Genomic DNA, 27,793 nt, shown 5'->3' on the forward strand with positions numbered 1-27,793 from the left:
CAGTACTTTTACTGTAACAGAGTATTCCTACACTCTGGTACTCAAGTACAAGATCTGAGTACTTCTACTTTTACTGTCGCTACTTTAACTATATTTTGATGATAATACTTTTGTACTTTTATTTGAGGAACATTTTCATTGCAGGATTGTTCCTACATTCTGGTACTTCTACTTTTACTCAAGTACAAGACCTGAGTAGGCCTACTTCTACTTTTACTGAAGTACAAGATTTGAGTATTCTACTTTTACTCAAGTACAAGATCTGAGTACTTCTACTTTTACTCAAGTACAAGATCTGAGTACTTCTACTTTTACTCTAGTACAAGATCTACTTCTACTTTTACTCTAGTACAAGATCTGAGTACTTCTACTTTTACTCTAATACAAGATCTGAGTACTTTTACTTTTACTCAAGTACAAGATCTATACTTATACCACCTCCGTTTATAGCCTATGAAAAAAACTATTAGAAAACGAAGACTAAAGCTAACGTTAGTAGATAGTGACAATGTATGCTATAGTTACAACCTGATCTCACCAGAATGCGTGACTCCACCACGACTCCTTAACACCGCATTGCTTGGTGGAGTCACGAACTTTGCTACATTTACGTGTCTGCACCACGCAAACAACCCCAATGTAAAGTGAATGAGGCTGCTTTGTCGTGGTGCACACATTCATTTCTACAACGTCCAGCAGTGAGCTTTTATTATATAAAACGTTTTTAAAATCTACTTTATAGCTCACGGGAGGCTTATTTTAATTTTATTTGTATTCATAATAATTTGTATTTTTCGTCAGAATGTATTATGGTGCATTAGTTACGAATTTTTGTTTTCAAAAAACAGTGCATTGTGTGTAATACAACTGTGATTTTTATTAAATTAGTTGGATTGTTCCCTTTAGTTAACGTTTTTTAAAAGAACATTATATTCCAATTTGATCATGTCCCCTTTATTGTATTACGGAGAGCAATGTGAGCATCCATTCCCATTGGATAACGCAGGATTTTACACTCGGAAGTAAGTATTCTCTTTACTGTCGATTGATTTTACAGTGATATCTGCACTACTCATCAACTAAAAAACACCAGATTATCCTTGTTGATTACACAACATTGATTGGTTTAAATTGTGTACAATGCTTTTGAAATTTCCCCCTTCGATTCGGAGAAACAAATATTTGTTCAGTTTAGGATGGCCGAAGACACTACACTACCCAGAATCCTCAGCTATCGTTTGAGACTACACCATGTGCTTTGCTTGACAAACCCCGTGATTTGTCCTCAAGCTCTGTGATTGGATGTTGGAGTGGCAGTGCGCAAAGTTTATGAGCGCGAGAGACCAGGAGGAAAAATGGTTATTAAAAATAAAAATAAAAATCATATTTTGAAAAATTATTGATTCGAAAATAATATGATACAGTACAGTACTATTACGTCTGGGTCTCTTTGTTTCATTAAAGCTCGGCTCTCTGTGTGTGTGTGTGTGTGTGTGTGTGTGTGTGTGTGTGTGTGTGTGTGTGTGTGTGTGTGTGTGTGTGTGTGTGTGTGTGTGTGTGTGTGTGTGTGTGTGTGTGTGTGTGTGTGTGTGTGTGTGTGTGTGTGTGTTGTGTGTGTGTGTGTGTGTGTGTGTGTGTGTGTGTGTGTGTGTGTGTGTGTGTGTGTGTGTGTGTGTGTGTGTGTGTGTGTGTGTGTGTGTGTGTGTGTGTGTGTGTGTGTGTGTGTGTGTGTGTGTGTGTGTGTGTGTGTGTGTGTGTGTGTGTGTGTGTGTGTGTGTGATGTGTGTGTGTGTGTGTGTGTGTGTGTGTGTGTGTGTGTGTGTGGTGTGTGTGTTGTGTGTGTGTGTGTGTGTGTGTGTGTGTGTGTGTGTGTGTGTGTGTGTGTGTGTGTGTGTGTGTGTGTGTGTGTGTGTGTGTGTGTGTGTGTGTGTGTGTGTGTGTGTGTGTGTGTGTGTGGAACAAGCCCTTTTGTGTGCGCGCGCGAGAGAGCACCGGTCCCCGGCGATTGTTGTTGTTAGCTTCTGGTGCTAGCGAGCTACGCTAACGGATATAAGGAGTTTTTTCAACAACAAGGTGCAGGAGAGTCCTCTCCTGTCAGACTGAGAGACTCAGTGAACTAAAGGACTCTCAGTGTTATCTCAGTGGGTCTCAAACGTTTGGTCACGATTAATGTAAACAATTATTTCCGAGGCACACGTTTATATGATCATTATAGATATAAAAAAATAAGAGAATACATTAAAAACAGGTATGAAATAATATGACATTAAAAAAAGAATAAAGTTTAAAAGGGAGTGATTTGTAAAATATCCATAAAGAAATAGTAAATCTGTTTACAGTTCTGTTTCAAATGGGTGTTAAGAGATGTATCCATAGATCTCTTCATTTTGCTCTCAAAGTGCACCAGATTGATGCTTTTAACTTCAATATTTAAAAGTCTTCCCGGGGGAGCTTGCCCCCGGACCCCCCTATGTGAGGTCCACACACCACCTATACAAATAGCACTTTACCCCTGCTTACACCTATATGCGGTGAGCTGATTATCAAGCCTTCAATGTAACAGTCGCGAGTACACTGTGTATATGCGTGGGGATTGTTGCAGTGGAAAATTCCACTGTAGCGACCGGTACATTAATGGGAAACCCTATGTTTGAGCACCCTCTATGAAACGTCAAGCTACCCCACAGCACCCCCAAAATAAATCTCTGGCGCCGCCACTGAGCCTGACTATTTGTGTTGGGGGGGCCCGACTTTTTTTTTTCTCCAAAGGGGGGGCCTGACAGAAAAAGTTTGAGAACCACTGGGTTAGGGTAATGTTGTGAATCGAGTGGCCTGTGTTCGTCGTCCATAACATACGCCTGCCCATACCATAACCCCACCACCACCATGGGCCACTCGATTCACAACATTACCCTAACCCTAACCCTACCCCTCACACCAGATACTGACTGGTTTTTGGACCCCCCCAGACCCCCCCAATAAAGCAAAAATGCACGTTTTAGAGTGGCTTTTTATTGTGGCCAGCCTAAGGCACACCTGTGCAATAATCATGCTGTCTAATCAGCATCTTGATATGCCACACCTGTGAGGTGGGATGGATTATCTCCGAAAAGGAGAAGTGCTCACTATCACAGATTTTTTCAGATTTGTGAACAATATTTGAGAGAAATGGTTATTTTGTGTATATAGAAATTGTTTTAGATCTTTGAGTTCATCTCATGAAAAATGGGAGCAAAAACAAAAGTGTTGCGTTTATATTGTTGTTCAGTGTAGTTAACATTGCAGGAAAGTTGATTTTCAAGTTCCAAAACAAACCATGCAATATATTAGACGTTAAGTACTTTGTCAGGCTTAATATTTATCTGTAGATAGATACCCCCAAAGCTTTTTTCTTACTTAAAAGAAGACATTAACCTAAAGTATTCTTTAATGTTTAAGGCGAGACACCCCAGGTGAATAGGGTAATTTTCTTAACTTAAAGGTATCAGTTAGAAATTTCTCCAGTTAATTACTTACAATAAGGCAATTGGTTTTTGTATTACAAGTTTTCTGAAATAGCATGTTTAAATATGCAAATGACCCATTATCTCATTAAATATGCACATATTTTAAGTTAACACATTTCAGGAATCAAAATCGGAACTTTGGATAAAGCCAGGTTCAAAATTCTTGTTTCATTTTGTAGTCATATTAGTCATATTATTACTAAGGCTTTTACAGAAGAGATATTGGATATCTCTTTTTATCACTCCATAAAAATAAAATATCAATTTTCGCCATGTTTTAGATATACAATGTTGTATAATTCAGGCTATGAATGATATATGAACAAACCCTTCTGTAAAAGTCTTCATAATATTGATAGGAATATAACTGGAAGGTTTGGTGTATGTACGTGCTACTGAAGTTGAAATTTCGAACTCAGAGTAGGAGAAAAAACTCATTTTGAGAAAACGACCTTTAAAGATTGCAGTGAGGCGCTAGCTAAACCCTCCTGTTCTTTGGATGATAGCTTGCGCATCGACGCACTCCGTGAAAGTATTTCATGTTCAGGGTCATTTGTTTTTTGTATAACCTTGCTTCGTGCAAGTGACAATTGTTGTCGTCTTCTCTGTGAACGTTTTCTTCGCCGTTCTTTTGCCATTTTGAGATTTCAATTTCTAGCGGAAAGCTAACCAGGAAGTGTTTTAGCACACCACGTGACGCATCTGAACGAATCACGTTGTCAGAAATTGACACCAGCCAATGAGATTTTGTTTCTTGATTTAAGACCCCTTTGTGCTTTCACGATTGGTTGCTGATACAAAGGAAATGACCATATTTGGATCTGATGAGATTGTGCAGGAGAGACACAGCTTTCCAACGATATTTCTGTTGACATGGTGCACACAGCGGTCGCGGTACTTTATGTTACGTTAGAATGCTAACTTTTGGTGAATTTAGGAGAAATAGACAAACTATAGTCAAATAAACACTTAAATGTGTATTTTGTACGTTTTCCTTCCAAAAGCCTGAAAGAAAACATGTTATAGAATCAAAATAGCACAAAATCTCAAAATTGACCAGTACTACGATGTTTTTGCCTGCCGTGTCTCGCCTTAAATAAAGCCTTATTAGTTTGTCTGTTTTGCACATCAGGCACTAAACTGTTTTATTGTAGAGATCACTTACAGTATCTTCTTGATATTTTCTATTCTATATTTATATCATTGACCTTCTACTTTCCCACTATTTTGTATGTACTCTTAATATTTAAATGTTTTCATCAAATATAACACATTCAAAAGTGCTTTACAAAAATGAAAGACATTAAGAAAAAGGCATTTTAAAACAGTCATTAAAAAGCAACACAATCTACCTGCATTGCAATTACTCTAAACGTGTAATAACGTGCTGTCAAGTTTACAAAATAAAATATACTGCTGTTTCCGGTTTAGTTTACGACGGATATATTCTGTTATTGTTTTGATATTTGTAACACAAAAGCGATGGAAAAAACCCACAGCAACACAGAAAAGATGGTCTTAACATGACCCAGCGGTCTAGTAGTTAATAAAAAACAATAATATCAAAACAAATTATTACTACTAACTTTATTGTGAAATTAAAACAGAACGGTCAAATAATAGTTTCCGGTCTATTTTGAGGCCAGGGTTGCATTCAAATAGTCCATTTAGCTTAGGAACTTTCCTAACGGAGTGAAATGACCCGGAAGTACGTCACTGGCAGTCATGATAAGTGCCGTTCCAATTCTCCAAATGAAAGGAAAGGAGGTTTCAAACTTCCTTTATAACCTCCTTTAGCTTAGGAACCACTGGACCTCCCTAACCAAAAGGAGAGGAGAAAATGCTGCCCCACAATGCATTGCAGCCGCAGCATTTGCCATCACAACAGTCGGCCGTTCACGGAAACAACCGATTATGACCGATAAATGATATCATGAAAGTTACGGTGCTTATTAAGCATTTTAAAACGTATGTGGTAAGTTGCCAAAGTGCTTTTCTCTGAACGTTCATCAGTATTATAATCAAAAAGAGAAATATGAACGTTAGTTTTTACTGAAATGATCAAATAAAGTCAACATCTCACAGTCTTTACTGAGCTGTGTGGGGTTTGTTCAACTTTTAAAAGATGTTTGAATGGTGATATACACAGTGATAGATGTTAAGGACTAACGTTTATAATAAATACATTTGTATTGATTTTAAGATATTTTCATACAATCATACGTATTGGGATCATTTGTATTAATGTGGACCGGAGGGAGAGGGTGATGAGCATAAGTTTCACTTTCCTTTTTTATTTAAATTCCAACTTTGGTCATGAAGAATATGTTTCTCTGTTGTCCACGTTCATAAAGCAACAGCATCAGAGCACGGTGCAGAGTCTTAGATGAGTTTACAGTAGTCCCTCGTTCTTGTTAAACATCCATGTTGTAGTCCGCTGTATAGAAAACTGTAGTTTCCATAGTTTCCCCACAGCAGCAGACGCACATTCATGACCTCCGCTGGCGCATCATTATTATCATTAGTGCTGTATCGACGCGTCACGACATATTTCCGCGTCGACGCGTCGCTACACACACGTGGGTCACCCAAAGCAACAAGCAGTTCGCAATCGCACTTCAAACACAATGGAGACTGAAACGGCTACCACCTCCTCCTCACAGGATTGCGCACGAAGCCCCCAAACGAAAACATCTCGCCCTAGGTCTTCAAAAGCATGGGAATATTTTAAAGTTAGTCCAAAACGCAAAGATATTTATATATGTATATCTCACTGAGACTGCTGCATAGCCTAGCAGAAGCAGCAGCTAGCTGTGGTGGCTACCATTAGCAGCTAGCATTTGCTCTCCGATTTTTACATAAAATGGAATTATGGATTATAAATTCAATCATTTTTTTATACATAGACGTTAAAAACCTATGGATTAACCGATTCAGCCGCGTTTTTTCTCATTTTAATGCCATTGAACACGTCTTTTGATCAGATTGACAGCTACGGTGGTGAGACGATCTCCCTAGAAGCTCTGTGAAGGTACGTGTTGTGATGACTGTATTTGCTTCCCCTGTCGCGAGTCCGGATCACTCAGTGATGATACTATATACCTACATAATCTGTGGAGTCTCAGCTTTAATCGGATATATTGTATGTGCAGCTACGATACGTAATAAGGATACTTTTATCTTGAGTTCTGTGCCAATGTCCGCTAGCATTTTTCGCTCAGGGGTAATTTAGATGCTTCTTATGAGACTTGTGTTTTGTTTTGGTAAACATGGTTTGTATCGTCAGTTAGCTGAGATTATTTCCGTTAATCTGGTATAACACATTAATAGGTTCTTAAATATTAAGATCCCCTGAGACACAGTATCGTGAAAACATTTTTTTTTACATTACGTTTTTTATGAATTGAACAACAGAAAAATAATCGTTAGATTAGTCGACTAATCGATCAAATAATCGCCCGATTAATCGTTTTCAAAATAATCGTTTCCCCCCAGCACTACGCATCATAAACACGTCGGATAGTGAAAGTGCATTCGGATTCTCTAAAGTACTGCGGTCTCTTCTCCTAAGTCCTTTTGAATTCTCCTATCCACTATCCCTTAACCCCGTGACGTTTCACTCAGAGGTCAAGGAATAGGAGATAGGGTTATTTCAATGTTTTTTTAAAAAAAAATAATTAGGTTAGAATTTTTTTTTTTTTTTAAATAATTAGGTTAGAATTTTTTTTTTTTGTATTAGGTTAGAATTTAGGAGCTGATTTTTGGATTATCGGAACGCAACCCAGGGCTGAAGTCGAATAGTCCATTTAACTTAGGAACCTTCCTAACCGAGTGAAATGACCCAGAAGTCCCTCAGTGGCAGCCATGATAAGTGCTGTTCGAATTCTCTAGAATGATAGGAAAGGAGGTTTCAAACTTCCTTTATAACCTCCTTTAGCTTAGGAACCACTGGACTTCCCTAACCGAAAGGAGAGGAGAAAATGCTGCCCCACAATGCCTTGCAGCCGCAGCATTTGCGTCACACAACAGTCGGCCGTTCACGGAAACAAGCGATTATGACGGAGAAATTATATCATGAAAGTTACGGTGCTTATTAAGCATTTTAAAACGTATGTGGTAAGTTGCCAAAGTGCTTTGTTTTGAACGTTCATCAGTATTATAATCAAAGAGAGAAATATGAACGTTAGCTTTTACTGAAATGATCAAATAAAATCAACATTTTACTGAGCTGTGTGGGGTTTGTTCAACTTTTAAAAGATGTTTGAATGGTGATATACACAGTGATAGGTGTTAAGGACTAACGTTTATAATAAATACATTTGTATTGATTTTAAGATATTTTCATACAATCATAAGTATTGGGATCATTTGTATTAATGTGGACCGGAGGGAGAGGGTGACGAGCATAAGTTTCACTTTCATTTTTTATTTCAATTCCAACTTTGGTCATGAAGAATATGTTTCTCTGTTGTCCACGTTCATAAAGCATAACACAACAGCATCAGAGCACGGTGCAGAGTCTCTAGATGAGTTTACAGTAGTCCCTCGTTCTTATTAAACATCCATGTTGTAGTCCGCTATAGAAAACTGTAGTTTCCATAGTTTCCCCACAGCAGCAGACGCACAAAATGACGTCCGCTGGCGCATCATAAACACGTCGGATAGTGAAAGTGCATTCGGATTTTCTAAAGTACCGCAGTCTCTTCTCCTAAGTCCTTTTGAATTCTCCTATCCACTATCCCTTAACTTCGTAACGTTTCACTCAGAGGACAAGGAATAGGAGATAGGGTTAGAACTTAGGAGCTGATTTTTAAACTATCCGACCGCAACCCAGAGCTCTGTAGATAAATAAAGAACTACGACAAATGTGTAATATTTAATGCAGCCAAACTATTTATTACAATGCATTCATGTGATGACTTTCAAAGAGCAAAGCAAGCACTGCTGAATAAAGTATGATTTTTATCTTTTACGAAACGTTTCTTTCATATGGAATGCAGTTGGAGGTCAAACAATCACAGAGCTTGAAGCAAAGCGGAACAATAGCTGAGGATTATTGGTATAGTATAGTGTCTTCGGCCATCCTAAACTGAACAAATATTTGTTTCTCCGAATCGAAGGGGGAAATTACAAAAGCATTGTACACAATTTAAACCAATCAATGTTGTGTAATCAACAAGGATAATCTGGTGTTTTTGAGTTGATGAGTAGTGCAGATATCACTGTAAAATAAATCGACAGTAAAGAGAATACTTACTTCCAGGTGTAAAATCCTGCGTTATCCAATGGGAATGGACGCTCACATTGCTCTCCATAAAGGCCCTGACACACCAAGCAGTCACCAGAGGACTCGCCGACGCCGGCTGTTGCGTCGCCGTGTCAAGGGCGCCGGAAGCGGGGGGGGGGGCCATTGCCCCCCCCCACTTTACGGCCCTGCCCCACATTTTCGCAGCAGCGGATGCCGCGGAACACTGTACACATCCCGTTTCAATAATTCCCCTCTACTCTAAAGTCGCATCTAAAATGAACGCCATCTGATCTAGCTGTGTATATTTTTGTTATTTTTGATTGTTATATTCAATCTCATTAGCTACAGGCATTTTTTAAGCTTGTAAAGGGAAGAACACAGCTCGCCTCTCACTCGCCACTCTGCTCTTCCACAGCGCCGCTTCCCCTCCCTCCGCTGACATTATGAATGTAAGGCATAGTAATCATAGATAACACCGCAGGGTCCATTACCGTTTTCATCTGATTTCAAATAAACAAAGTCTTAGCTTTCAGAATATTAAACTTGTTTCGGCAAATTCAGATGATAAATACAGCTTTGAAGCTTTTAACGGCATAATTACAAGCGGAGAACGGAGTAACTTGACGTCACAGCAAGCATAACAACAGCCGGTGTTTCTCCTGAGAGTTTTCCCCGGGAAACAAACGCAAAAATACACAAACACACACACACGTATACACACACACACTCGCGAGCTTCCCCCAGACCAGTAATCCAAACGAAAATATCTTCCCTGTACTACTTTGATCATTTGCTCCGCTAATAATCAATCAGATCGATCCAGAGAAGAGGAAACTTTAAAGGCCTTTTTCTCAAAATGATGACTCGGTGACAGTCATTATATAATGTGACATATTTTGCTTAATATAGTACAAAAACAATCCTGATATCATTAGAAAGCTAGGAATCTCCTCTTTCCAACAGTGTATACAACTCAACATGTGTCTTCGGATCAATGCGACTGATTTCGATGGAGCAGGTCACTTTGCATTAGGTAAAATACAGCAGGCAGACATAACGGGAAGAATATGTACATTTTAATCCAATCAAATAGGACATTGTCACACCATTCAAATGTATCAATGTACATTACAACCAATAACAAAGCTTAGATGTGTTTATTTGTTACGTTGTTTACGTTATGTGTTAACACGTTGTTGTGTCAGCCGTTAACCAAGATAGATAAACTTGCAAACATGTCAGAAGAACCGGCGCATAAGAAAACAAAATACAGTCAAGAGTCAAACTAAGCTGAAATTCAACAACTTGAATGTCACATCCCTGACATCCACAACTCCGGAGCCTGGTCCTTCAACCATAGAACCAGCGCAGCCAGATGAACCCCAGCAGCAGCTCTGCGGCCGCAAAGGCTGTCAAAACCGCCGCCGCCGGCATCGTTGAACCGAAACAGGCTGGTTCCGACTGCATGGAGGTTTGTTGTCGGGACATTGAGACGGGCCAATAAAACCTTATTTGGGCAAAGAGAAAGGTACTTCAATGCAGAATGGTACAAAAACAGATAGTGGTTAATTATTTGCAAAACAACTAAACGAGCCTTCTGTGAAATATGCAGATGTGCTGCTGTCAAACGGCTTGTAACTTTCTCCAAATGTGGAGATGACAGCTTTGTAAATACCGAGTTAATAACTGGAACTTTTCACAGAGCTTACTTCAGTCAAACACCAGTCAACATTCAGCTTGTCAAACAAGAGCGTAGCAGGAAAAAATAAGAGATGGAATGAGCAACTGCGCTGTCATATATGTGGGCTGGTCTGTATAGTTTAATTTACAGGAAAGGAGTGAGCAGAGGGTTGAGTTGTCCATTCTTGTTCTGTTTTCTCTGACTATCTTCCTCCTGAAGACCCTCTCAGACTTTCATTTGCTCGCGCTACTAAAGAGACACGTTACCATGGAAACCAAACAATGGTGTAGTTGTATTGAAGTCCGAGTGGAAACAGTAACATTTGGTGCGTTATGTTAGAATGAAACAAATCAGATTTAGTCAGAAATCGGGAGAAATGCGGGATAAATATGACCCCGGGAGGAAAACGGGAGTCTCCCGCGAAAATCGGGAGGGTTGGCAAGTAGGCTATGTCACATACACACGCACTTTTTGGCCCCCCCACTTCTGAAATGAATCTGGCGCCACTGCGCCGTGTTCTCCTGCGTCTTGGCCATGTGTCGCACGGAAACACACCGCAAAGACTTCAGTGCGTGAGTGGCAATAACTCTCTTTACCAGCAGGCAGCGGTAGTGTGTATTCGTCATTCAAAAGAGGCAACAACCGGAAGACAGAGAAGAAGAACAGACCGTGATATAAACAAACAACAAATAGCGTGTGCGTTCCATTTTCACTCTCGTCCATCGAAAACTTGTTTCGTGCGGCACTGGAGCTATCAGCCATAAGAGGGGTTAGCGATAAGAAACAATAACAATGTGCCTACATAACAGGCCCGGTTCTACGGGGGTGCATTGCACCCTCAGTTGAGTCGTTATGCACCCTCATTTGAAAAAAATGAAAAGTGAAAAAAATGAAAAGTGAAAAATATTACATATATAATAATAATAGTAGTAATAATAATAATAATAATAATTTAGTTGAAATAAAATAAATTGTAATTGTGGTTAAATAACATTGTCTGCTGCATTTATTTGGTCAATTTAAATGGTAAGTAACGTTATTATGTGAGGTGCGCGTGACCTGTGCCGCTGCGTGTTCGTCATCTACAAGGTGCTTACACAGCAGTCAATGATGGACATCAGAAAATGGTTAAAACAACCAGCCCTAATCGCCAGCAGTAACACTACATCTACTGCAGGTTATAACAGTTCAGATCATGGGGACATTACGTTACGTTTGTTCTCACTGTCGTCGACACTAACGTCCTCCCGCCCGCCTCGCCCACGGAGGCGGAGCAGCCGCAGCCGTCTTCGTTGCCCCAAACACCGCCACCCCTCGGCGCCCCACAAGTGCCAGAGGACCTCGGCAAAACAAAGCCTGCCCAGATATATTTAAAAAAGTACCCAACTCGCGTGTACAGTGGGGTAAGGCGCTCATTTTGCAGCTCATGGTTTCAAAACAGAGATTGGCTGGAATATTCATGTAAAAAAGATGCCATCTTCTGCTATGCATGTAGACATTTTGGTTCAAGTAAGTCAGATGCCTTCACCACAACTGGCTACAACAACTGGCGCCATGCTCTTGTACGTGATAAGGGACTGGGAAGGCGTGAATCAAGCAAAGAGCACATCCATAGATCTCTTAATGTTGCTCTCAAAGTGCACCAGATATTTAAAAAAAAATCTTCCCGGGGGAGCATGCCCCCGGACCCCCTTAGAGGAGGTGAGGACCCCCCTAGAGGGTGTTAGGTCCACTCCCCACTTATAAAAATAGCACTTTACCACTGGACCCTCTCTAATCTCAGATGCACCCTGAGTCATTTTGTTCTGGAACCGGGCCTGCTACATAACTGTCAGTTGCAGCCCTAGCATTAGTATTGGTTATAGTAACAGCTACAACATTAAAATACTTCTAGGCAGATTGAGGAGGATAATGGGAGAATGAACAGAGGGGCAGAAACATCCATCTGAATAATAATAACCTTATTTGTATAGCACCTTTCATACAGGGGATTGCAGTTCCAAGTGCTTTACATCAGTAAGAAATAAGATATACAATCAGTGTAAAACAAGCAGCAAGAGCAAAGCATAAAGTGGGATAAAATAATGCAGATATATTATATATATATAGTAATCCCAACAGGCCACCTTGTTTATGGTTTGATTCAGTTTTAGTAGAATATAAAATACATGAATGATGAAATGAGCACATAAAGTGCAGACATACTATAATTATATTGAGGTACTTGAGACTAATCCTGCAACTTTATATCACTGCTCTACTCCCATTCAGTGTACTTTATACCACGCTACATTTATTTGATAACTTCAGTTAACTTTGAAGATTCAGAACACTAGAAAATATAATCAAGACATATTTTATCATGTATTATTATAGGTTAAGATAAAATGTTATTGATTCCATGGTGAATTTCATATAATGTAATTTAAATCAGCTCCTCCACTTCAGCTCTCTGAAGCAGAAATAAATCATTCTATGTTGTGTTATGTAATGGCTGTAGTATGAAGGTACAAAATAAAGTTTTGCATTGCCTATCCTGCAGAAACACCCATCTGAATAATGGCCACTTCTTGCTAAATTGAATGTATGGAGGTATAAATGTATGAAGGTACGAAATAAAGTTTTGCATTTTGCAGTATCGGTAAAAAGTGGTTTATTATCCAAATAAACAATAATAATACAAAAAGTAAACATTCAATAAAAATACAATACAATAAAAAATACTATGCAATACAACATAGCCACATTATTGCCACAACTGTCTGTAAAAAAAAAATTTGCCTCATCTTTAAAAATGAGTGAACTTTATGTACACAAAAACAGGGCAAGTGAAATGACTTGAGGTATAATTTTCCTCTAAGCAATCGAAGAAGCTATTTTGAACCTGATTCAGGAAGCATCTGATGTGGTGGTAACAGCCGCAGTCTGTGCTCAAACACTTTGGATTGGGCTGCGATATCATCATCAAGTCCACTCGGGGCCAACTGTGCCTGTCTTATTTTGATCTCCTCCAGCAATGTTTTTGACGCCTCAACGGCGGACTCCTCCTGCGAATCCTGCATCATCCTGCGCTTCGCCGGAGGCCTTCCAGTGCTGAGTGTGCTTGGCCTCTCTCCGAGCGGTGCCGGTGTGATGCCGATGGTGGATTCTGCCAGGGGAGTGCAGGGCTCAGCATCAAAGTGGAAGGACTCGTCGGTGGTGCTGGTCCAAGTTTCACTGCTGGTGCCACCGGGGGTTGATTCTGCAGCTTCCTTACATTTTTTAAAATAAATTCACAGTTAGTTGGATTTAATACCATGGCTTCTTAAAACTGTTTACTAAGCATTCATAACAAAACAATACCCTGACATGTGTGTGCCATTAGTTTGGGGTGTGGTCAAGTGTGAGAGGTACATTGTAGACACATGGTGATGCTCTATTCAGATGCTAAAGACTTACTTCTAGAAGATTCAGAACACTAAAAAATATAATCAAGACATATTTTATCATGTATTATTATAGGTTAAGATAAAAGCGTTATTGATCCCATGGTGAATTTCATAAGCTACCCAGCAGTATATCATGTAATTTCAATTAGCTCCTCCTTTACCAGCTGCAACATTAAGGTGATGAGCACATCAATAATTATAATACATATATTATTCTGTTATTGTTATATGTAACACTGTAACCACCAAATGAATGAACATAATATTTTTGTAAATGAAAGAAGCAAGAAACACTTATTTGTACTCAAAAAATAAAATAGTTACCGTGATGGTGGGGGGGACTTGTCCCACCCTCATATAATGGCTGCGACGCCCATGTGCGTGTCATGATGGCACATAACAGCTCGCGGCCGCAGATTACTCCGGATCCCAGACCCACGAATCACACAAACGACCTATTTTGGATTCAAAACGGCGAATTTCGCCGAAAGGTGACAAGTTTGCATCCCTGTAAGAAATAATTCATACACATCCTGTAGATAAAGCAGCAATTTGCAGCATTTTTTATTCATACTTTACAGTCTTCAGTTATACAGCTCTGTACTAAAGAGCTTTTATCGTTCTATATCTGTTTGGTTTGTGAGTCAGGGAGGATTTGATTGTTCTCTGTTAATCGTTTTCATTCAAGTGTTATATTGGAAAGAAGTTTAGATCTTTTGGTGCTGTTTGCTCTGGCAGCTATGGGGTGTAAGGAAGGTCTGTTCACCAGTCTATTAAGGAGGCGTGTGGCGTAGTGGGTTGTCCGTAGGTGTTCGGATCAGAGGGTCACAGGTTCAAACCCCGCTGCAGTCAGCATGTCGTTGTGTCCCTGGGCAAGACACTTCACCCCAAATTGTTCCTGTGGGGATTGCCCACAGTATTGAGTGTGTAAGTCGCTTTGGATAAAAGCGTCTAACAAGTAACATGTAATGTTATTATCTATGGTGGCCGATAGGAGCAAGCGCGCGGCCTAGGCATAGGCAGTATAGGCAAATGCTAAGGGCTTATTATCTTGTACTAACAGAACTGCGCCTATATTGCGTACAGCGCCTATAAACTTTGGCGCGCCCCCCCCCCAAAAGCAGGTAAGTTGAACTACCCCAGCCCCAGTAAAAAATAAAGGTTTATGTGAAATAGTTCTTTTTTTGAAATAATGGTTTTAGTGTGCAATTATAGGTTTTAATTTTGTATTTGTTGTGGTTAATTTAAAATAAATCAAACTCCCCAAAAACGTATACAGCTTCTGTGTGCTTTTATTAACATTGGAATTGACTGTTGAATTGAAGCGGCCGCTACTGCTCATAGATGTTTTGAAGAGATCAATGTTTTTTAACTCCCCTAATTTTCATAGCAGTCTTCACCAGACGTGCAATCTTTAATTTCAGCTACATAGTTAGGAAATTATGTATGCTTTACCAAGCTACTCTGATACGTATAGTGCTTTTACTGTAGTTACAAAAGGGGATGCATTAGATATTGCACAATGATGAACTTGTTTAAACGCGGGTTGTTTCAAACTCAAATATGCCTAAGGTCTGTATACCCTGTGCTTTGATGAGATGTTCTCTACATTTCTGTGAAGTGGTAGGGCAGACCCTGGGTTTAAAGTTTTCATCTTGAATGGTTCAGCACATGCAAAATACTAACATGTTCACTATGTACAACACAAACAAATGACTACGCCTTTACGGTACATCCTGAGCGTAATAGAGCAAATTACAGATATCAACCGGCAAAAGTGAAAGCATCATTTCTGGTAGTAATCACGAATAAACCAATTGTGGATGAATCGCTTTAGGTAGGAAAACTGTAGTAAGTGTTCTCCCAGAGGAACTGTGTACTGCATGAGATTGTTGTATCTGGGTTTAATGGCGAGTCCTTGGTTATTGAAATACAGACATCTATGTTTGTGTCTTATTCCTCCATAATGATGTAGCAGTGTCCAGAGGGGAGTAAGTGTGAACTCCAGACCTCTTGCCTCCACTGTGAGAACACAGATAAATTGTTCAGCGAGATAGCCCACAGGCTCTTTGAGGGTCACTACGATGCAGACTAGCTTTCAGCACAGCACAGCTCATTAATGAGCGGCAATGACTGCAATGCTTTCCACTGTTGCCCCTAACTACCTGTAGGTAAGAGCTGCTGAAGGATGCTCCATTTCTATTTACTTGGTTATTTATTTTTCTGTCCCTACTTGGTTATTAAGCTAATATGTAATGTTCCATTGCACAGGATACAAAAAAGGTAACTGTATTCCGTTACATTTATATTTTTTTAGATTACATATACATTTTTTCAAAGCAGTGAATTACTTGCAGTATTACAATGTTAATAAAGAGTGTGTTTCTTGTAAAATAAGCAGATTGTATTCCTTATTTGTAAGCTGAACTGTTATGTAGGATAATACTTCAAATGTCAATCGATGTGCATGTATGCATTAAACAAAAAAAGAGTACTTTCAGTTTGCTCGGATTTGATGCTTGCTTTTTTACTGCCTGAATATGCTTAATGAAAGACAGGTTTACCTAAAAAGAAATTCTTACACAATTATTAAATATCTTGGTTTCTTCTTTTCTAAGGTTACATTGTTCTGTTTTCTTACATAATTTCTTACATATTTTTTTGTTGCATTGCATTTGATATTGAGGTCATCCAAAAGGTTACATTTACTTGTATGTTGTGACTAGATTAGCTTACTTTTATTTACATTTCTCTGTAAATGTAAAATAATACATTTCTTCCCAACCCAAATGTAATTGTTAATAGGTGGATAATTATACTAAGTCTGTTTAATGTTTGTGTTTGCTTTATTCTGTTTTCATTAAGAGCAGTATTCCTTTATACACACATTGTAATAGACTGTAAAGTCTCCCTGCTGTGAAATCAAATCCAGATCAGAAAGCCTGACAATAAAAGGAACACAATGCATATACCAATTAATGGCTGCTTTACACCTATCTGCATAGACTTCCTGTGATGTTAAAACATATGGACTATCTCCTTGCTGTTAAATTGTCTTTGCCTGGATACAAAAAGGTGTTTCTTGCTTTATATAGGTCCACAGTAACAAACTGTTAACATGTATAAAATAGTATAACAGTTGAAATAATGCTTGCAAAAGTAAGACTGAATCAAGAAAAAATAAAAAAGGATTACATTTACTGTATACAGAAATTACCAACACAAATTGTGCATTTAAAGCATGAAACGCAATGCTTTAAATGACACATCCAGAACAAATTAGCTTTCAACCAGGAACAGCTCTCATTTACAGTATCGAGCAGATCTTCCACACCTGAGTTCATTTTCTCTGAGTGATTAAAATGTCACAGCCAAGCCCGTAATGCATCCTGACTTAAAGTTTCACCAAGAATTGGAAAAAAACTGTAAATTACCACAAAGAATTTAGCGTAGACTCTGAGTGAGAAGCTGGTAATCAATCAGAGCACTTCACTCAAATGTCAGTTAATCAAGCTGTGTGTGTGTGTGTGTGTGTGTGTGTGTGTGTGTGTGTGTGTGTGTGTGTGTGTGTGTGTGTGTGTGTGTGTGTGTGTGTGTGTGTGTGTGTGTGTGTGTGTGTGTGTGTGTGTGTGTGTGTGTGTGTGTGTGTGTGTGTGTGTGTGTGTGTGTGTGTGTGTGTGTGTGTGTGTGTGTGTGTGTGTGTGTGTGTGTGTGTGTGTGTGTCTCTGTGCGTGTCCCAAAGCAAAAGTGTTTATATTTAAGTGTATTTTAAAGTTTTTGCTACTGATACATGCAGGATGAGAGTCAGACACATCGGTAATTGTCCTCGGAGCAGTCCCATTGGTATTACAATCATGTCGATTTTCTAACTGCAAATAATCATTACCAAACAAGGACACAGCAGCTTTTAGTGAAAGGACCCACTGCCATAAAGATCCTCAATTTTATCTTTTACTTTCAGATGCTGTGTGCAGTGCAGATAGTTTCTTGGGGGCATGTTTGAAAGAAAAAAACTCCTGATGGTTGGTTCAGACTCCTGCCTCAGGGATCCCATGTTTCCCTTCTGGGTGGATTCCTGCTATCTCAGTAAGGAACAGATAGAGTGCTGCTGCCAGGTGTGTTTGAAAATGATTTAAAAAATACATCTCTTTTAGTCACTTACATATCCCAAATGGCCAATAAAGGTTAACCACCAATTAATTAAGTTGTAGCAAAGCTGAAACATGATCATTTTGAGACAACCAGATCATTTAAATCAGGGGTGGGGAACCTCCGGCCCCCGGGCCGTATACGGCCCGCGAGACCATTTGGTGTGGCCCTCGAGGTCATTTATAAACACACGCAAAAAAGAAAAAAATTAAAGAAATCTAGACCGCAAAATAATTAAACAAGTGAGTGCCTGTTTTTCCTGGCCAAGGTCAGGGTCCTTGAACACAACACAAGCCTAACGTGTCATCACGTGGTATATGTCTCGTCTGACAGGGGTGTAGTTCTGACCGGGAGCACCAGAACGCAGCTCCGCTCCGGCACTTCCAAAAATTGCAGTACCCATAAGGAGCCGTACACATGCTGCAGTTTTTGCGTGGCTGTGTCTTTAGTTGTAAGCCCAGTGGCGATCTGTCATACTGATCATACAGTCAATAACTTTGTTGTTATTAGCATCTGGTTAGCTAGCTATGATAACGAATATAAGAAGCTTTTTCTACAACCAGTGAGGTAAAGGCACACCTTTATATGATCATTATAGTTATAAAAAAACAAGAGAATAAAGTAAACAGGTATAAAATACTATATGACAGTAAAAAAAAGTTGTTACAGTTTGAAAGGGGAGTGATTTGTAAAATATCCATAAAGAAAAAGAAAATCTGTTTACAGTTCTGTTTCATATGGGTGTTGAGAGATGTATCCATAGGTCACCTCATGTTGCTCTCAAAGTGCACCAGATTGATGCTTTTAACTTCAACATTTAAAAATAAATCTTCCCGGGGGAGCATGCCCCCGGACCCCCCTAGAGGAGGTTAAGTCCCCCCCCACTTAAATCATGTTCACATGGATAGGAAACAAAATACATTTGCACACATCTTGTGTCCATATCTTTCTGTTTTGGAGGTCATGCCACAACCGTGCACGTGCATGCATACGCGAGTCATGGCCAGATATCTGGATTAAGAGGTTGCTTTTTCTTTGCACAGCATGAAAGAAAGGTGAAATGAATGGGCTGTGATTTTAGTTTTTTTAAGCAGAGGTCAATAATTTGTACGGCCCTCGGAGGATGTTGAAAACATTGAAATGGCCCTTGAGAGGAAAAAGGTTCCCCACCCCTGATTTAAATGATCCCCAACCACATATTTCTAGTTCAAATAAATGTTTGCAGACAGGTGCCCCCCACTGCTCCTTATTGACATCCTTTCAAGGCAGGCAACTTGGTAGTTATTGATCAATGTTGCTCCCACTGACACGAAAGCATCCTTTACTGTACAAATAGCCCTGATTTAAATAAAAATAAATAAAGACCAACATGCTTTGATCATTGGATTGTACTTTGTTCTTCTTGGCTGCAGTCACAGCTAGTTATATACAATATTTTTAAATGGACAACTGAGCTCGGATAAAAAGCTGTAGGTATCAGTTAAATGAGCTACATGGCGAGATCTGAATTAGATCTAGCACAGCAGAAGAACACACTCATTATATTTCTGTGTTTATTTCAAACTGTTATCAAATGATGATGTAAAAATGCACATAGTGTGAAGGTAAACTTCTGTTGTTGCAATGTTGAGGTAGAATGAAGGAGTCTGGAACGTCGATTAGCCAAAGCACTAAGAGTTTATTGATCACAGTACATTAATTACATACGGCCGGGAGATCATCTTAGTTTCACACTGTCCTTGTGCTCCACCAAGATTATCTCTGCCCCCAAAGCCACAAACATCGCTGCTACACGAGGAGAGGCCGGCCCACAGAAAGCCCGCGTATACCTAATTAGCTATTAAAGGGGAGACAATAATCTCCTTGTCTCAAAGAGATGCAGCCAGGTCTCAACCCTCCCCCACAGGATATGGGAGAAGCGTTTGACCTGTGACCTCAACTCACAGAGGAGTCTTTGAGTGACTACAAGCAGATGTTTGCAGTATCACAGATTCTAAAAAACTAATAAGAGCTCTATAAACAGATCAGATTAAAATATTCTCTTACACATAGTTGGAAAAATAAATGTTTTAGTGGAACTTCTCTTATAAGAAGACACTTAAAGGGGCCCTTGTATGCAAATGTTCAGGTACATATTTGTATTTTGTGTCTCTACTGTGACACACTTTAATGTTCAAAAAGGTTTTTATTTTTCTCATACTGCCTGTGCTGTAGTGAATCTTTTCACCCTCTGTCTGAAACCAGAGACTAGTCTCAGAATTGTTAGCTGGCCGGCTCTGTTGTGATTGGTGAAACGTTTAGAGATGTCCCGCCTCTTAGACCCCATTTACACGGGAACGTTTGCGTTTACGCAAAGTATGCGTTTTCTAAAAAGTCTTCCGTTCACACGCATTCGATTCATTTAACGTTTACGTTCACACGAGACCGCTGGAAATGCTGTAGTACATATATGCCGGGCCTGTAAGTGGCGCTGCTGCCGCCACAAAATACACCAAAAGCAGTGAAGAAGACCTCGGAGCATGGTTGCCATGGTTGCCCTTCTGTTTATTCTCCGCTTTGGACGGCGTGTGCTCCTGCTGTAATTATCTCCGGTAGTCCACCAGCAGATGAAAAAAACCCACCTCTCCGCCTCTTCCAAGGGACGAGGGGACCGTGTGGCAGAATTTCCGTTAACATTTTTTTCCGCCGGTCAACATGTCCATTAAAGTTTAAATCTTCCAGACAAAATTAGAAAAGTGCCGGTCAAAGGTCTTCTTTGTTATTTTATTATTTATTGAGCTTTAAAACAAATTGATAACGACTCTATATAATAATATAAGAATAATAAACGGAGCCTCTCTTTTCCTCCCCCTCTTCTGACAGCCCAGCAGCTGATCTCTGAGCAGCAGACGTGGGGAGAGGGAGGCGGGGCTAATTAATCGTTATCAGAAAATGAAAGGGCTATTGACAAGAGAAACTATGCGGATACAACCCGTATCATCCTCGTGTAAACGGGGTCTTGGCCTATCACGTAAAATGTGTTGAAGCGTCAGCCAATAGAATTAAGCGTGAGTGTTACTTAGTGATGTAGAAATACTTTGCTAACAAGACATACATACAGTATTGTGACAAAGGTACACTATGGACTGACTGCTTCAGGCCGGGTAATTGTGTGCACCTGGTGTCCTGTGTTGTCTCCTCCCCCCCTCACCTGTGTCTTGTTGTGCTGATTAGTGTGTGTATTTAGGCTCTGTTTCCCTGTCTGTTGGGAGGCTGGTAGTGTTTTTGAGATCTTTGTGGCTGCAGGATGGGTGGAAGGAGAACAGCAAGATTGAGGCTGTGAACTTTGTGCCCGGGATTTTAATAAATGCCCACGTCGGGTTATATTTTTGGACGTTCTGCCTCTGCCTCCTTGCTTGGTCTTGGCCGCTCAACGGTCAGCTTCACAAGTATACTATATAGAAGGGTATAGATTTTTGCTTAACACCTTTATGTCTCAATGCCATGCTCTGCCACTTGTCTTGCATATGTGACTACACAATGTAGTGATATATGAACCATGATGTATAAAGTAGAACTACATTGCTTTTTTAAATGGAATTATATCCATTGCTAAAAGTTGCTCAATTGGCGCATGTCAAAGCATTCCAGACTCCCACAGTTTGAACCGTCTGACTTTGAGTTAGCTTCCCAAGCACATAAACACGATAAAACCATAAAATAATATGGCTCTTTTAGAGTTTCCAAATGTTATTGAAAAGATTGGAACATATTCCGATTGTAAAAAAGGATCGAAATGTATGCACCATTTGACAGCTGCTCCTCTTCTAATATGCAATGGTAAAACGTGTTCTTATGTAGATAAGATACCAAGATCAAAATGTTTTTAATATCCAAAGAAAACAGGAACCTAGGTGTGAAATACTGTAATGACTTGTGTAATTAATTTCCAGTCTGTCCTAACAATTTAAAGTCAAATGAATCCTTCTTTACATTTTGATGATAATGGATCCCAGTGGTCCCGCTGTCTTCCAAACTTTTTCCAACACTCTTATTTTCATCGTGTCTGTATCGCTCCCGTCAATGCGTAATTTCAGCGTAACATGTCATTTACACGGCGCTTAGACTCACAGCTGTTCAAATAAATAAATCACTGTATAGCACATGATGCAACTTCCTTTGACAGACAGGCTTACTAAGTTTTAAATCTGCATCGGATCAAAAACAACTGGTGTCAGGGAAACATTTCAGTGTGAAATCCTCCAGTTTACTCATGTTAGGGTGCAACATTAATCAGCAGGCATCTGTATTAAGACTATTTTAAGCAAAACCATCTACATACTGTCACCGTCTGTGTTCACATTGTCAGCCCAGTTTTTTTTGTTCATGTCCTCTCTTCTATACAATCTTCATCTCCGAAGATGATGAAAATGCATGGGATTGACAATCCTTATAATAAAGTCAGCTTCCATAACACAATGTTCTGCAGCTCCTGGAAAATGTCTGTATTTTTGAGTGTGAAACTAAAGCGGTTTGCTCAAAAAGGTGCTGTTCTCATAAAAGATTAATAGTTGCCTGGTGGCCCAGAGGCACCCGAGCCAACAACTCAAGATTCATAAATAAAACTAAATGGATCAATATTTCCAAGACTTTCGAGGTAACCTATTGCTATACCCTTACCTTGCGAGAGAAAGCTTTGAGAAAGGTTATGTTTTAATCAAAGCCTTCCACCAGAAATGTTAAAGAAAGTGTGGTTAATCATCAGAACGATGTGGTAGCTGAAATCCAGAAACCAATTGCTGTAAAATAGAGGAATTCTGGTACTATATCTCAGTTTAATAAAGAGTTTAATCATACTATTTTGTAATTATTGTCACCTCACTGCAGGCTTATTGTGCTGATGCTACAGCACAATTATTTTTCTGCTTGCACGAATACAGGGAGCAAAGCATGGAGGATTTAAGGCCGAGGCATTTACTCTCTGAACAGCCAACATCAGATGCTCATTACTCAAATGTTATTGAACCGCAGTGACAAAGCAGAATGACATATTAGACTGGGGAAGGAAAACTCACATGACAAGAAGAAACATTGGCGGGTAGTTTGCACAGCCATTATCTTGGCAGCAGGATGATGATAATTATGATGCATGCTTTTGTTGTGCAAGCTGTCTTGTAGCCAATGAATGCCCAACAAATAATTTACATTGTTTTTATTTGGGATACAGTTATTTAAAATTCTGTGTACGCTGGAAGTTAGCTCTACAGTTTGCGATAAAAAGTCTATGACTGTTTGTAATACTACACTTTCTACAGATTTTCTATTACTTGTTACAAAGAGTATATTGTCTTTCCAGTTGCAGAGGGTAACTTGGGACATTTGTTAAAGTACTTGAGCACAGCTCTGAGTTACTTTACCCAAGCATATTCCTGTCCCGTTGTTTTATACTTCTACCGACTCCACCGCAATTCATTGGCGATCATTTACGGTTGGCGACAGGTGCACATGTATTTCGACCCAAAACACTCCCATCTGGAGAAACATGCTGCAATTTCAAAAACTATGCAAATGTAAAAACATGAATGTGCCAAAACACATGCAAATTAAGAAACATCGTCACCAACCTGACAACCAATGTTCAGTGCATTTCTCCATTTTCCTACAGTAGGCCACCGTAGGTAACTTTAACAGTTACTTTGCAAATGAAAATACAAAGTAACAATGTTCTCCACCTTATTCATCAAACTGCAGATTGTATAACTACACTGAACAAAAATATAAATGCAACACTTTTGTTTTTGCTCCCATTTTTCATGAGATGAACTCAAAGATCTAAAACATTTTCTATATACACAAAATAACCATTTCTCTCAAATATTGTTCACAAATCTGAAAAAATCTGTGAGAGTGAGCACTTCTCCTTTGCCGAGATAATCCATCCCACCTCACAGGTGTGGCATATCAAGATGCTGATTAGACAGCATGATTATTGCACAGGTGTGCCTTAGGCTGGCCACAATAAAAGGCCACTCTGAAACGTGCAGTTTTGCTTTATTGGGGGGGTCTGGGGGGGTCCGAAAACCAGTCAGTATCTGGTGTGAGGGGTAGGGTTAGGGTTAGGGTAATGTTGTGAATCGAGTGGCCTGTGTTCGTCATCCATAACATACGCCTGCCCATACCATAACCCCACCACCACCATGGGCCACTCGATTCACAACATTACCCTAACCCTAATCCTAACCCTACCCCTACCCCTCACACCAGATACTGACTGGTTTTCGGACCCCCCCAGACCCCCCCAATAAAGCAAAAATGCACGTTTCAGAGTGGCCTTTTATTGTGGCCAGCCTAAGGCACACCTGTGCTGTCTAATCAGCATCTTGATATGCCACACCTGTGAGGTGGGATGGATTATCTCGGCAAAAGAGAAGTGCTCACTATCACAGATTTGTGAACAATATTTGAGAGAAATGGTTATTTTGTGTATATAGAAAATGTTTTAGATCTTTGAGTTCATCTCATGAAAAATGGGAGCAAAAACAAGTGTTGCGTTTATATTTTTGTTCATAGCTTTTTTTCAGTATTTTTCCCAACATGATAATACTATGGTTGTTTTTAACTTAGTATTTGCAATATACATAGGGATGAATGACTTCTACTTGTCTTTATCAACTGTCATCCCTCCAGCAGAAAAGTAATGTTGAAATGCTCCTGGATAGGAAATAACATTTCCTGCTGACTCATCCATGTGTGTTTTATTCTTTTCTTCTCTCCCAAGGGGATTAATGCCACGAACACTAGACAGCCAGATCACATTAGAGAAGACACCCAGCTACTTTGTCACCAAAGAGGCTCCGAGACGCATCTGCAGCATGTCCCACGAGACAAAGCTGATTGTTGTGGTGCGTAACCCAGTCACAAGAGCCATCTCCGACTACACACAGACTCTTTCCAAGAAGCCCGACATCCCTACGTTTGAGGAGCTGGCCTTTAAGAACAAAAGTGAGGGTCTCGTCGACTCTTCCTGGAACGCCATTCGGATTGGGATGTACATCCTGCACCTGGAGAATTGGCTGCAGTACTTTCGCCTGTCGCAGATGCACTTTGTGAGCGGGGAGCGGCTGATCACAGATCCAGCGGGGGAAATGGGCCGCGTTCAGGACTTCTTAGGGCTGAAACGAATAATCACGGACAAGCACTTTTACTTTAACCGAACCAAAGGCTTTCCCTGTCTGAAAAAGCCGGAGAGCAGCAGCCAGCCGCGCTGCCTGGGAAAATCCAAGGGCAGGACTCATGTACAGATCGAACGGGAGGTCATAGAGCAGCTGCAGGAGTTTTATAGGCCATTCAATATCAAATTCTTTGAAACCGTGGGGCAAGACTTCAAGTGGGATTGAGGGTTCCATACAGAAACAAGGCTTTTTTTAAATGGCCTCTGAAAATAAATATAAATGAGGGTATCTTCATACAAATGTTTAAATGAAAAGTTTATTGAGATATGTATTCATTGACAAAATCAACATAGAAGAATATATCAAGCATAAGAGTTTTAGGTTGGGTCATTATGACAACAAGTGCTATTTCATAAAGAATATAAATATCTATATCCAAAAAATATGTTTCTTTCTTCTTTCACAAGGACATTGCTTAAATATTCATTCTGATCAAAATGAACCATCGGCTTTAATGTTAAATTGACTTCCTAACAGGAATTTGCAGCCAAATGTCAAATGATTATTCAAATCTGCCTGTCAATTATTCTGCAGTGAAGTTTATCTCTGTATTGTTGACAAAAGTTCATAGGCAACAATGACACATTTACTGAATAAATGTACTGTAAAAAAAAACGTCTTGAATATTAAAACATATGCTATAACGACGATAAAGGTTTATTAAACTTCAGCTCTTTCTGTGTCAGTATTTTTGTTGTGATCATCGAAATAAAATGCAGAAGTCTATAATCAAGTACTATTTGAGATATGTTCTTGCTTACATACGGATAGAAGTTAGTAGTAGCGTTTTCTTCTGATTGTGTAGTCCATGTAACAATAGTGTATGTGGTGATCTGATCTAAGATAACAAGTGCAGCACACACATTTAGATGGTTTTGTTACACACAAATCAAGGCAGTTATTTCCTACCTTGATAAAATACAAAAGTGATCTATATCAAAGCTGTGAAGCCGAGTTAACACAGGACTGTATTACAAACACACTTTATGTGTTTATGTTGTGACATCCACTCTGTCTCCTGACCACTTTTTTTAGAACATATCAGTAGAGAAGTTTTTACTGAGCCTGTTGAAAGATAAAATGTTCCTTACCAGCTGCTGAAATGCGTGCCATTGATCTCATTAACTTCCAGGATTTCCTCTTTTGATGGATTTGATCGTGCTCTTTCTAAATGTCTCTCCATGCTTAGCAGCTAGATTAACCTCCTGAATTTGCACCCCGAAACCAATCACAGTTGTCATTCATAATGTACACAAGACCTCAACAATTCTCCTCTGAAAAGGGGAGGAAAAGGGCTCCAGTCAGTGCAAAATTAATAGAAATACATTGAATAAATACTAAATAATTATTTGTAAATGTATGCTGGATCTGTTTGATGTGATGTTTGGCAGCGAATGCACAGTGGAGTTGTTTTCTACAGACTACAGATGTCTGATTAGCACAGGCTTAAGAACACTGACGACCTCTGCAATTATTTTAAATGAAGTCTCCAGGTTATACTTCCCATGTGAAAACAGCTTTAGATTTAACTTTGAGCTGACCTTCCAACCCTGCTGAAACTGCAAGGGCTGGCATGTTGTTTTTAAGTTTAACAATCAATTAATAAGCCTAATTGGTCAGAGAAGTTGCATTCTCCTTATATCAAGTGTATTTGTTTGCAGCAAGAAAATTGCAGATCTTCGCTTTTTTTAAATAGTCTAAATCTGGGCATTATTTACAAAAATGATGCATAGAATTGGGAACATTTTTAATAACTGTATGCTTCATATGGTTTCCAAAACAGCACCTTTAATTAAGAATCTCAGCACAGCAAACAGAAACAGCCAAGTTAAGCTGCTATTGTAATGATGAAACAGTATGCTATGTAGGCCGACAGGTGCAAACGCGTCAAAACCACCCAAAACATTTCCAAACTAAACAGCTCGAGTTCAAATTTTTCAACTCGAGCGTCAAATTTGCGTGACGCGTTCTCACAGTAACCAATCAGCGGTGAGGATCTCAGCTGGTTCAACTTACGTTGAACCAGAAAACCAAAACATCAGCCGTTAGCTGTTAGCACTCACAGCTCCTCATATCTGTTCAGAAACTGGACAAAAGTTAAACATGTACAAACCACAGACTGTCTGTGTCATGGCGAATACAGTCGCTGCTTTATTTATGTCTGTAGGCCGTTGTTGTGAGTGTGGCCGGAGCATATACAACGTTAGCTTAGCCTGATCGATCCGATCTCCATTCAGAAAACACGCATTTTAAATGTTCGCCTGCCGTCTTGTCTGCAGACTTGTCAAAGCATTCATTCATGGTTTTTACTAACCGGTATCAGTATGTTGTTACTTCGGCATCATTTTGAAACGTGTATTACAATTAAATCACGGTCAAATATGTTCATTTTGTTGTAGTTGAAGCCCCTAAGCCAACGCGTCTTGTTTGAATGATGCAAGTAAACACAGCTGACAGCCGAGGTGAAACTCGAGCGTTTAGAGCGATGCGATAAGAGCGATTAGAGCCAAGCGAATATTCGCATCGTGTCCGGTGTGACCGCAGCATAAAAAGTGATGCACAGAGCTGGG

At 39.6% G+C, this 27,793-nt stretch overlaps 1 protein-coding gene across 1 annotated transcript in view; it reads left to right on the forward strand.

The window, feature by feature from the left end:
• The window catches only part of hs3st2 (heparan sulfate (glucosamine) 3-O-sulfotransferase 2), a 52,263-nt gene extending 26,314 nt beyond the window's left edge, over positions 1-25,949 (forward strand). Inside the window, exon 2 of the mRNA XM_034219449.1 lies at positions 24,770-25,949. Within this exon, the coding sequence (XP_034075340.1) occupies positions 24,770-25,388 (619 nt within the window). The 3' untranslated portion in view covers positions 25,389-25,949. The remainder of the gene's footprint in view (positions 1-24,769) is intronic.
• Positions 25,950-27,793: the final 1,844 nt, after the last annotated feature.

This window comes from Gymnodraco acuticeps, unplaced genomic scaffold, assembly GCF_902827175.1.
Source record: "Gymnodraco acuticeps unplaced genomic scaffold, fGymAcu1.1, whole genome shotgun sequence".
In the NCBI taxonomy this organism is placed as follows: Eukaryota; Metazoa; Chordata; class Actinopteri; order Perciformes; family Bathydraconidae; genus Gymnodraco; species Gymnodraco acuticeps.